The sequence below is a fragment of the Anastrepha ludens genome, chromosome 4 (genome assembly GCF_028408465.1).
Source record: "Anastrepha ludens isolate Willacy chromosome 4, idAnaLude1.1, whole genome shotgun sequence".
NCBI lineage: Eukaryota > Metazoa > Arthropoda > Insecta > Diptera > Tephritidae > Anastrepha > Anastrepha ludens.
In genome coordinates this window covers 68,741,244-68,753,082 of record NC_071500.1, presented here as the reverse complement: position 1 = coordinate 68,753,082, position 11,839 = coordinate 68,741,244, and the positions used below count along the sequence as shown (strand labels likewise).

The 11,839-nt window shown below is 33.7% G+C and overlaps 3 protein-coding genes across 4 annotated transcripts; 1 reads left to right on the top strand and 2 right to left on the bottom strand.

Moving 5' to 3' along the window:
- Positions 1-2,578: 2,578 nt before the first annotated feature.
- Positions 2,579-3,764, bottom strand: LOC128859713 (uncharacterized). Of its 2 annotated transcripts, XM_054096743.1 has the most exons (3): positions 3,528-3,764; positions 2,987-3,475; positions 2,812-2,936 (listed from the first exon to the last, which is right to left on the bottom strand). In XM_054096743.1, the coding sequence occupies exons 1-3, from the start codon at positions 3,568-3,570 to the stop codon at positions 2,905-2,907; spliced, it is 564 nt and encodes a 187-aa protein (XP_053952718.1). In that variant the 5' UTR covers positions 3,571-3,764; the 3' UTR covers positions 2,812-2,904. The 2 variants fall into 2 exon arrangements, with proteins under 2 accessions (XP_053952717.1, XP_053952718.1); XM_054096742.1 differs by having other exon boundaries at positions 2,579-3,475; positions 3,528-3,761.
- Positions 3,765-5,080: 1,316 nt separating this feature from the next.
- LOC128859711 (adrenodoxin-like protein 1, mitochondrial) lies at positions 5,081-6,025 on the top strand. The gene is made up of 4 exons (XM_054096738.1): positions 5,081-5,246; positions 5,302-5,353; positions 5,420-5,526; positions 5,585-6,025. The coding sequence occupies exons 1-4, from the start codon at positions 5,147-5,149 to the stop codon at positions 5,827-5,829; spliced, it is 504 nt and encodes a 167-aa protein (XP_053952713.1). The 5' UTR covers positions 5,081-5,146; the 3' UTR covers positions 5,830-6,025.
- Position 6,026: 1 nt separating this feature from the next.
- On the bottom strand, positions 6,027-10,042 carry LOC128859710 (protein FAM76A). The gene is made up of 6 exons (XM_054096737.1): positions 9,770-10,042; positions 9,126-9,190; positions 8,940-9,053; positions 8,553-8,646; positions 7,806-8,261; positions 6,027-7,745 (listed from the first exon to the last, which is right to left on the bottom strand). The coding sequence occupies exons 1-6, from the start codon at positions 9,851-9,853 to the stop codon at positions 7,365-7,367; spliced, it is 1,194 nt and encodes a 397-aa protein (XP_053952712.1). The 5' UTR covers positions 9,854-10,042; the 3' UTR covers positions 6,027-7,364.
- Between the last annotated feature and the right edge of the window lie 1,797 nt (positions 10,043-11,839).

Sequence of the window (11,839 nt, the reverse complement as noted above, 5' to 3'; positions counted from 1 at the left end):
TTTTCTGTCAAATCAGATGACAGCTAAGTGTTAACGTTCTTCAAATAATACCTAGTTCAAATCCGTAACGATAGATGGCGGGCCCTGTATATATGTATTTTGACCATGCATCGGATTAGAATCTATATGTGCCACTTGTAAACCTACACTTAAGTAATAAATAAAACAGCTTGAGGATAGTGGAAACTCTTAACGAGGAAAAACCACTTTTATTTCGTCACGTCCGCTAATCATACATTTGATTTTTTAACGATGCGAATGTCTAAGTAAAATGGAATAGGCAAAATAATATTGCCTGCTAACTTTTTCAGCAAAAGTTTTAATTTCTACGCTTTTGAGTACTTTTTCTTTAGAATTTGCTTTGAAATAAAAAGTAGCTTTTCCAAGAGGACAACACGGATTTATTAAGTAGCTTCAAGATGGCTAACACAGGGTGAAAATTAGGCTACTTACATCACCTTTAATTATTGCTTCATGGGTATGGCCTACTTCAAAATGATATGCTTTGTTTGTATGTATTGGTATGTTTACATTCGTATTGTATAGTATTTTGACTTGATGCTTGTACCAAAGGCAACAACAAATACATGTAGGGTTTTACTTATATGTGGTTGCTGTCACCTATAATAAATTCGCCTTGTATGGAATAAATCCACCTTGCATGTTTGTGAACATTGTAGAGTTGCATCTGCCTCAAAAATTTCTATCAATTCGTCATCTGAACTTACTGACTCTATCCTGGAATTTTATTTCTTTTAATTATTAGCTGTATTTAATTATTGCTTTACGGGATAATTTAAACTTATAAGGGAAGACTTTCTCTTAGTTAAAAAAATTATTAATTTAATTTACCTACCTACCTTGACTTTAAATATATCCAGCTTTTTTAAGGGGACAGATACCTGTAAATGTTAATATAATCCTTTAATGTGTCAGAAAATTTTTAGAACGTAAATTTAAGTATTTCTTATATTATAGATCGTCAACCGTGACGGCTCTATTCTTTGCGTTCGAGCGCTGGGAGAAAAATATTCATTTATTCAAACTTTAGCCGAGTTTTTCTCAAAACTTTAAATATATCCAGCTTTTTTAAGGGGACAGATACCTGTAAATGTTAATATAATCCTTTAATGTGTCAGAAAATTTTTAGAACGTAAATTTAAGTATTTCTTATATTATAGATCGTCAACCGTGACGGCTCTATTCTTTGCGTTCGAGCGCTGGGAGAAAAATATTCATTTATTCAAACTTTAGCCGAGTTTTTCTCAAAACTTTAAATATATCCAGCTTTTTTAAGGGGACAGATACCTGTAAATGTTAATATAATCCTTTAATGTGTCAGAAAATTTTTAGAACGTAAATTTAAGTATTTCTTATATTATAGATCGTCAACCGTGACGGCTCTATTCTTTGCGTTCGAGCGCTGGGAGAAAAATATTCATTTATTCAAACTTTAGCCGAGTTTTTCTCAAAACTTTAAATATATCCAGCTTTTTTAAGGGGACAGATACCTGTAAATGTTAATATAATCCTTTAATGTGTCAGAAAATTTTTAGAACGTAAATTTAAGTATTTCTTATATTATAGATCGTCAACCGTGACGGCTCTATCCTTTGCGTTCGAGCGCTGGGAGAAGAATATTCATTTATTCAAACTTTAGCCGAGTTTTTCTCAAAACTATATTTTTCGAATTGGCGTATACGATAACTCAAAAAGTTATAGACCGATTTCCCTGAAATTTTGCACACGTCTTTATGATATTCCTTTCTATGTGAATCAAAATTTTTCGAAAAAATAATGCTACAATGCCCGCCAATTGAGAAGCCCCGCTGCGAACTTCCTGTAAGAATTGAGTGTACATCCGCCATTTTAAATAATTAAAATAAAATAAAAATTTTATATTTTTTTAATGTATACCTAAATAAACTGTATGCCAATTCTGAAAAAAATATATTGACTTCTTCATTTTAAATAATTGTAATGAAAATCAGGGAAAATATGGCCGTTTGCAGGTATCTGTCCCCTTAATTAGCGGGAACGGTAGGTATTCTTTACTTGCTCCACACTATTTATTTGATACCATTTGTAACAAAAGAAAGCGAAGTAGTGCTTTACACAATTTTTGTAACGGATGCGATGAAAGTGTCATCGCTAATAAGGACAGTGCGTTGCAATGGATTTATGCAGTGCACAGATTCAAAACCCCGATCACGAAATGCCAGGTATTAGAAAAGTTGTTTTCTAATAACGGTCGCTCCTCGGCAGGCAATGGCAAACCTCCGAGTATATTTCTGCCATAAAAAAGCTCATGAAAAAAAATCTCCTCTTTGGAGACGTCATAAAACTGTTGGTCCCTCCCTTTGTGGAACATTAAGACGTACTCCACAAATTGAAGAATACATATGTATATGTATATGTATCCTAAGGTAATCCGATTGCTTTATGATGGGTGGGCGATAATCCCACCCCATCCGATTCTCTGCGTGAGCTGCTAACTAATCCTCCAGATAGGAGCCCAGTTTTCTGGGTGATGGTAGATTTTCCTCTGCTTAATAATGGTAAGATTATACCGCCTATATATTATAAATATATAATTTAATTAATTAAACAATACTCAAAACTAACAATTTCAATTGCTTAAACTTAAGTCAATAATGTAAAATTTTCAGAAAAGTGAATGTTATGATCTTCATCAGATCTCACTGATATACAAATTTGTATATATTTATTTTTGGTTTTTAAAGCATTCTAAAATAGCATGTTAAGAAATGTTTATATTTTCTATGCCTTGTTATAGCTCATAATTATTTTAATCACATTTGGGAAACTTGGCGCTTTTTTCGCTCCCGATCTTCCATTTTTCGTCTTTGCATAGCAAGCATTTTTTCACGCATTGCCACGAGTTCATATTTCTGTCTGGCCTTTATAATTTCTGTCTGAGGTGTATATGATATAGGCTCTATATTTAAATTATTTAGTGTTTCACCTGATCTTTTTGGCGGAGTTTCAGTAATTGCATCATTAGAGGTACTGTCTCGCCGTTTTCGAGTAAGTTGCGGTAGTTGCTGTTTCTTCTCAACATCTGAGAGTTTAGCCGCTTCACAAAGCTGAGGAGATCCAACTTTATCTAAGCTCACCCCATCATTTAACTGATTAACATATGAATCAGTAGCAGCTACTGTATTCGTTGAAGTCTCAAGAGCTTTGAGATCATTTGTTAAATACTTTTGAAATAGTCCCACAAACTCTCTATGGCGACGTTCCCGATTACGCTCCTTCAATTCGTTAATTTCAATCATAGTGCTACGAATAGTTTTTGTTATATCTTTAATACCGTCAATGCAATTGCCACATTGCTTACATTTTGAACATTCTAAAGAATTAACAATATCTAAAATTTCCTCTTCGTCCTCATTTCCATTCATTATTTCCGCTGCGGAAAACAACAGCCGCGTTGCACTATGAGTTTTATTTTCTACGAAAGAGTGAAATAATGAAAGAATCATTGTACATACGAACTTTCTCACCATTTCGTAATGCATTTCCAGTTTGTTCTGAATTGAAATCCATATAAAAATGTATGGTTTTAGAGTACTTGCACAAGTTATGACAAGTTTTTTGCCAGTTTTCAATTTAATATGCTATAATAGTAACAATCATGTACAGAAAATATTATTGTTGCCTTAGACCTTGTTTACGAAGAAGCGCCCAAATAAATAACAAAATTTTGACGTATGGGTGCAGCGGCTTCTTTACGTAGTTATCAAGGTGGATTTATTAAGGTGACAGCATTTACCCAGCTGAATTTTTCGCCGTAGGTATGGCTTACGTCAAAATGATATGCTTTGTTTGTATGTATTGGTATGTTTACATTCGTATGTTTACATTTGCTTACTGATTTTGACGTGATGCTTGCACCAAACGCAACAACAAATACATGTAGGGTTTTACTTATATGTGTTTGCTGTCACCTGTAATAAATTCGCCTTGGTAGTTATACAAGCGAATTTATACAAGGTGTTATACTTGATTTTTTTTCTTGTGATTTGGTAGGTGAATTTTCTCTAGGCGAATTGAGTACTGATAGTGGCGCCTTTCTAAAAAAATTACTTTATTTTTCGTGATTTTGACAAGTCTGACAAACGAACAGAACAAACAAAAGGAGGATAAATTACATGTTTGTGAAAATTCAGCGAATGTCATGGTAATATTGTGATTCGGGAGATTAAAATTGTTAAAGCACAAATGAATATTGTAGCAGGTTTAACTCCTACTTATCCAGAATTGACCCCGACATACTAAATATATGTCCTGCATATGAAGGCACACCCCAATACATTAACCACCTTTTCACATGCCTCACCAAACCCACTCATCTAACACCCCTCTCCCTCTGGACCTAACCTGTCGAAACTGCAAGTGTCCTAAGCCTACCTTTAGATGAGTTAAACGAAGACAGCCGGTGATTTACATTACTCTGACAGGGTTTAGTATTGCTGCTAAGAAAACATCAACAACATAAAGCCTCCAAATGCAGCTTCTTGCATTTTTGTGGAAGACGACGTGGCTGGAGAGTATGTGTGTGCGCGTATAATTTCTCGTGTTTGGTTTTTTCCATTGCTTTCGCCTACTATTCTTCACAATATAGTAGTTCCCTATCCTTTTGTTCGTTTCTAGATGGACTCTTACGACACGGGGAGTTCGGCAAACGCAATCTTCTTCTCTATCACTTTTCGAAATAACCGAACACAAGAAATTATACGCACACACATACACTTTCTTGCGACGTCTTTCGCATAAATACACAAATAAACTGCATTTGGAGGTTTTAAATTATTTTTTGCTTTCACGATTTAACACGCGGCGCTTCGTTTTCATTAGGTTGACTAGTTTAAATTTTACAAATCACAATATTACCAAGCCAATCGCTTAGTTTTCACAAACATGTTTTGTTTTGTACTGGAAAGGGGCCTGACGTCAGGCCAAATCGCAAAAAATAAAGTAACTGTTCTGGGAAGACTCCACGCTCAGTTTTTTAATTCGCTTTGCAAAAACTAGAATATTATTTGTAAAGAAACAAACAGTTATGTTTTGACGGCGGAAAAACAAAGATCAGCTGTTAGCGATAACCTCAAAGTTAGCTAAAATGTTCCGCTTGCTATTGCGGCAATCTAAAATTATTTCACATAATTATCCAAACCCATATGTACGATTACCAGTACAGAGATGGATACATACTACAAACAGTAAGTTGTAAATTAATTGTTCATTAGGATGTGCAATTCGATTTCGTTTTTCTAGAACTGCTTCATGGCGAGTATGAATGGCAGGATCCCAAATCAGATGATGAAATGTACGAAAAACTGCTCTAAGTATAAGTATCCAACATATATAAATGAATCAATTTCGGAATTTACAGTGTCCACGTTACTTATATTGACAAAGATGGTAAGCGAACAGAAGTCAAAGGAAAGGTTGGCGATAATGTGTTGTACCTGGCGCATCGTCACGGCATTGAGATGGAAGGTTTGTAGAAACTTTGATGTGTTTCTGTGTAATAAAAATAAATGGAACACTTTTTAAGGAGCTTGTGAGGCATCTTTGGCATGTACAACATGCCACGTCTATGTGATTGGAAAGTACTACGATCACTTACCAGAAGCGGAAGAGAAAGAAGATGATTTACTAGACATGGCGCCGTTCTTGAGAGAAAACTCACGCCTTGGTTGCCAAATAATTTTAACAAAAGAAATGAACGGTATGCAGTTACAGTTGCCAAGTGCAACAAGAAATTTTTATGTGGATGGCCACAAACCAAAACCGCATTGATCGTCTGGTCAATAAATGCATTCACACAAAGCAATGCCAACCACCCCATGTGATTACTTGATATATATGGAGCTCATCAACGTTGAGTATTTTACACCTAGTTCTTTTTTTTTTCGCGCAAATATGCGTAAAACAAATAATTGTTCACATACAAAAGTATCATACATAAATATAGTGTAAATATCTGTAAACAAGAGTTGGTTTTAATGTTCTTTATTCAGTTTAAAGAGTTCCACTTCGCTTAAATAAGTTATCTTCTAAAGAATAATGCCGCAGCGCAAAAAAATTACAAAAATAAGAAAATATTATCTACAAAAATTTAGAACAAGACTAAAAAAAATGTGTGTAATACCTGAATAATCGGTACGCTGAGCATATACAACTAAACGATATCATAAAGCTTTCATTTACTTCCTTACTCAAGATAGAGACAAAAACAAATAAACTGCATTCTAAGTAGCTTAAGAGCATAAAAAGAGCATCCTTAATACTTATAGTTATAATCAATACTAAGGTTTCATTACTATTTCCATTACTTGAATGAGAATCGTTATAACAGCTCACTATAAAATTATATTTTTCCAATAGTGCTCTTCAAGTCAAGCTCGGTAAAATTACAATTCGGTATTCGAAAATGAATTCCAAGTATTTTTTGTCAAATCTTCCGAATACAGCATAGACCAATGCGCTGTTACCGCATTTATTAAACGTATATTTACTCACATTCAGAATCCGGTGCTTGTTCTTGTTGTAAAACACTATATATGTACTGATAGGTGTATTACAATATTCTAATGCATACTTTCAAGCGTGAGGCTTTGAAAGCAAAGGAATTACATAACATTTTTCTTATTTATGTTAAAGTTAGATCTGTCGATAATTCTATATTTTCATTATAATTTAGAATATAAACACCTGGATTTGCGAAGTGGATTGTCACAAAAGAACTTAAAACGTTGTTCGAATTAACACATTTTTCGAAGATTACATTCACTTTCAGCATTTAGCATTTCGCAATGGAAAAAATATTTAGAATTTAGGTAGAGGATTTTGTATGAATAAGTGTACATTTAGGCTTGCATTAAGGGCTACATAGAGATTTAGAGTGCAGCATAAACGGCCAATAATACAGCGTTACCGAGGTGACAAGCCTGAATTTGTTTCATTGCAACTCCCTATTTGTTTTCTGGAACTGCGCAATATATTAAAATTTATAAGTATATTATTTAGTTTATGGCATAAACATTCAGTAATTAAAAAAAAAGGACTTTCGGCTGATTTTTTATGTTACCGAGAAAGAGAGAAAAATAAAAGAGGTTGTTCAGACTTAGAATTATCGAGTTACCGAATTGTAATGGTATCGGACTAATGTTTTGTAACACGATTTAACGATTTAAAATCATAATTATTAACCAAGTTAACATTTAGCATACAATTTACACGACTGGATTAAGTGGAATATAGATGTGAAAGCGTTGCATATACTCGTGAAATTTTATTGTAAAATTTAACTAATGTATCCTTTGTTACAACCTTCAATTTGTTGACGGACTATTCGAACCAGATTCAACACTTCTCTTTTCCTCGCGCTCTTGCTCTTCATCACTTTTGATTTCATCCTTTTCTATCTTCTCCTCCTTTACTTCCTTTTCACGTTGTTGCTCGTCTTCAACGAGTTCCTCTTTTGGAGAAAGGTTTTCTCGTTTCTCACGCTCACTTTGACGTTCCTTGGCGTTTGAGCCTCCACTTGTGCCATTCTTCTTTGTGCTCTTCTTCACTGACGCTAACTCTTTCAATATACTACTAATTTTACGATTAAGATTCTCCACTTTCATGTCATGTAATCTGTCGATTTCCTTCACTTTGTTGCGCATTTCAATTTCTTTTTCGAAGTTTTTGCCCTTCAGTTCTGTCAACTAAAATTAAAATATGCCAATAGGTACTTCAATTCATTATAATTATATTTATGTTCTTACCAATTTATCCTTTTCTAGTAATTCCTTATCCTTTTGTTGAAGACGTTTTTCTAGACTGGCGATTCGTTCTTTTAAGTTTGTCATGGCCACTACGTGATCTGCTGAATTAGGGTCGATTGTGATAACAGCTGGTGCGGCTATAGAGCCCAGGCCAATTCCAGAGCCATTACCACTACCATTTCCACCACTCCCACCAGATCCAGTACGAGTAATTTTCTCAGGCAGTTCTCCGCCTGAAGAAGCAATAGCAGCACTACTTCCCCCGCCAGCACCGCCGCTGCTACTTTTTATATCTGCAGACGGTCGCGAGGTTTTCTTAGCCGAAGTCGTTGAACTGTCTCGGTGCGTTTTTTCATGCGGTCGTTTCTTGGATGATATTCTGCCTTCCTGTTGAGCTTTTATAAGAGCCCGTTTAAACGAACTGGTGCATAACCAACAAAGTAATTTGCCGTTAACCTAAAAAAAAATTCAATTTTGATTTTATAAGTCTTTTTATTTAATGCTACTTAAAAAATGGGCTTTAAATAAGTTTATGAACGCATACATTTCGAGAGTATCTTCGTACACATTTACTGAGCATATTGTTTATATGGCTACATCACATGCGCAAGCACTTTCAATAATTCAATATTTATGTGCTGAACCCTGAATTATAAGTTATAAACGGTAAAACGCGTATACCTCTAATTCATATTATTATTGTATTTACATTTTTTTGCGTATAAGAGATTTTATTCCTTGTCTAACCTTTTTGTTCTCGTCACGCTTATCGAAAGCACATCGCTGCTTGCATTCATCACATTGTATCGGTGGGCCATATTTTGCTTCATAGGTTGCACATCTATCATTCATTGCATTATACAGGCAAGGTACAGGACAATTTATGGATATGTTGCAGGAGAAAAAAAGAAGAAGAAATGTTTGCGTTCATAAACGTTGCAATTGTAAAGGGATTTAATATACTACAAAGACTACATTCTTGATTAAGTTTAAATTATCAGTTAACCGCTAAGGAGTTTTCTTTAACAAATCGACGAAAGCACAATATAAGTTATTGTGTATCTATTTTTTCTCGGACTGTTACAAGTTCTTGATAACAGTTTTGTATACGAATAAGTTTGAATAAATACAGACCTTACGCATTTAGAGTTTCCAAACGCCGCCACGATCTTGCAGCATTCACAGGCATTGGGTTTGCCATACTTGCTGAGACAGTGCTCACATTTCTTGCAGACACTTTGAGATTTTCTGAATATTTGAAAAATATATTAAAGGAAATTACAACGAAACAAATAGTTACAGAGCCAATTTACTACTTACGTTGTTGGTTGGAATTCAGTGCGGCAATAAGTACATTTGACAACTGAGCTAGTTCCTCGGCAATTCTGAAAAAATAAGTTAAGTATTAACAAAAATGAAAGCTTGTCATTTACATATGTACAGTAAGTCAAAAAAAAGGTGGCACAGCAGAATTTTTTTTACAATATTAACAATGTTTTCCAATTTCTCTTCGTTCATTTTTTATAAAAATATTATTCAACCTACAGTGAAAGCAACATATTTTAAAGTTCCAAAATTTTATGTAACATAAAAAAAAACTATCAAACTTTTAACAATATTTCGAACCTTTACTCAATTTTTTATTTTTCTCCGGAAAGCAACAAAGTCAAATTTTCAAGTTGCTGAAACTTCCACGTTTATTTTCTATACATTTCTTCAGAGTCTTTGAATTTGAATTGAATTTTGAAATTGACGAAAAATATTTTATATATTAAAAAAACAAAATCAACTAATTAAAAGCAGCATCGCTACTTTCATTAAATGTTCGCAGAACTGCGCACTTGATCTGGTAGCCAGATTTGGGGTCACAGCCAAAAGAAATCTGTATTTCCTACATATATTTTTACACATTGTTTTTTAACATTAGGTTTTTATTTTGTCACCACAAAGAAATCGGCCTTCACCTTGCATAGCTGTTGGCCCGCAGACAACTCCTCGAATGGATGCCTCGAAAAGCATTTCGAACAGGCAAACAAAACAGAATTCATAATTTAGCGTGATTTGTATACTTCTGGCAAAGAGTACTTTATATATTTTAGTATATTAACGCGCCGGTTTAGTTTCCAAAAAGTTATTCTAATATATTTTCACTTTTATAAAAAAGACGCAAATCACTAGATTTATTGTAAATGCGATTCTCTATAAAATGAAAATGGCGTACATTTTGATGGAAGTACAGACATAGCAAGCAGGGATGTAAGTGGGTTGCATGCAAGGCGAATTCAAACAAGGTGTCTTTGGTTGAGCAACAACATATTTGCTCGAAATTTGCTTTCGCAATTTGACGTTTCAAATGTAAAATTTCAATGAGAATGTACGGCAAAATTAAACATGCAGGGCACTTTGACTCCCAAATCGCAAGAAAGAAAACAAGGAACGAGGTTATAACCGAATATGAATATATTCCCGATGACGATTGAGTACCATAGGAGGCGCCATTAAAAAAACAGTTACTTTATTTTTCCCGATTTTGACAAGTCTGAGATCCGGTAATTTTCCAATACAAAACATGCCAACAAAACAAACAAACAGAGGATAAATTGCGTATTTGAGAAAAATCCTTTAAATGGCTTGATAATATTGTGATTTGTGAGATTTCAACTAAGCAAACTAATGGAAACGAGTGCCGTATGTTAAATTGTAAAAGCACAAGATAATATAGTAATGGCTTTAAATTCAGTTTTCTTGTGTTTGGTAGTTTCTATTGCTTTCGCCCAATGTTCCTCTTCACAAACAAGGAATTCCCCCTCCTTTTGTTTGTTTATTCATGGGTTCTGACGACATAGCCTATTCGGAAGGCGCAACCTGGTATTCTATAATCTTTGGTATTCTTAGGCGGATAGAATACAGAAGGTGCCACCTTTCGAAAACTCCTATATTAATTTTCGCGGTTTTAAGAATCGTTGGCGTCATGCGCCATAACTATGCAAAACAAATTAACAAAAGGAAGAGAAATTTCATGTGTTTAAATATTCAGGTAATATTTTGATTTATGATAATTGGAGTCTCATTTCATTTACATGATGTTTTCCTTTCTTATGTAAAAGACGCTTTGTTATGCATAGAGAACCTGACACAAATATATTCCCAATTAAGTATTAATCGTGCAATTAATATTCAAATTCTGAAAAATAAACGGCAAATAGAGAAAAACAAACCAGTTTTTTAAATGGTACGCATTTAAAATTAAAACTCAAAAGGACGAAACTGAGATGGATTCAACTTTTGGGAAGAGCGATTGCAATTGCTCCATGGACAACAAAAAAAAAATAATAATAAAAATTACCGGTTATAAATATAATAAAGGAAACTTTATTGATTGAAACAAAATTTATTGTAATTGTCATTTACTAGCTTCCCCGATGACCATTAAGTTGCTTTTTTCTAATAATACGTTCACAAATAAGTATATGATCTACTTTTTCGAGCTTAACTTCCATTCCGCAATTAAAAAGCGAGATATTTCCATAAAAAAATTCTCTCCCAAAATCTGAGATTATAAAATAATTCTAAATGATAACCATAATTTGTAACATACAACCCTGTGTTTTATGTGTAATAGATCATTATTTTTATGCCTGTAAAGAAAAATGTCAAAGCAAAAACTGAATAAAATGAATGCTGGCAAAACAAGCAGATTTGTAGGTTGTTTGTATTCTAATAAAATATTTTTTAGGTATTATTAATTATGCATTCATATAACAGAAAAAAACTTCTTTTCATAAACGCTTTGTCCACCTATTACTTTTATAAAATGCAATATCGAAAATCGCATGTGTATTGCTCCCATAATTTTTTGCAACCTCAGTAAACGTCGTTTACGGATTTCCTCTTTTAGAATTAGCAGCCAATTTTGCAATTAAATTTGCTAAACCTTCTCCTTCTAAAATAACTTTCGTTATTATTGTGAACGAAATTAAATAAATTAAAAACACCGAAATATTCCACCACACCAATTTCTATGAAGAAAAACC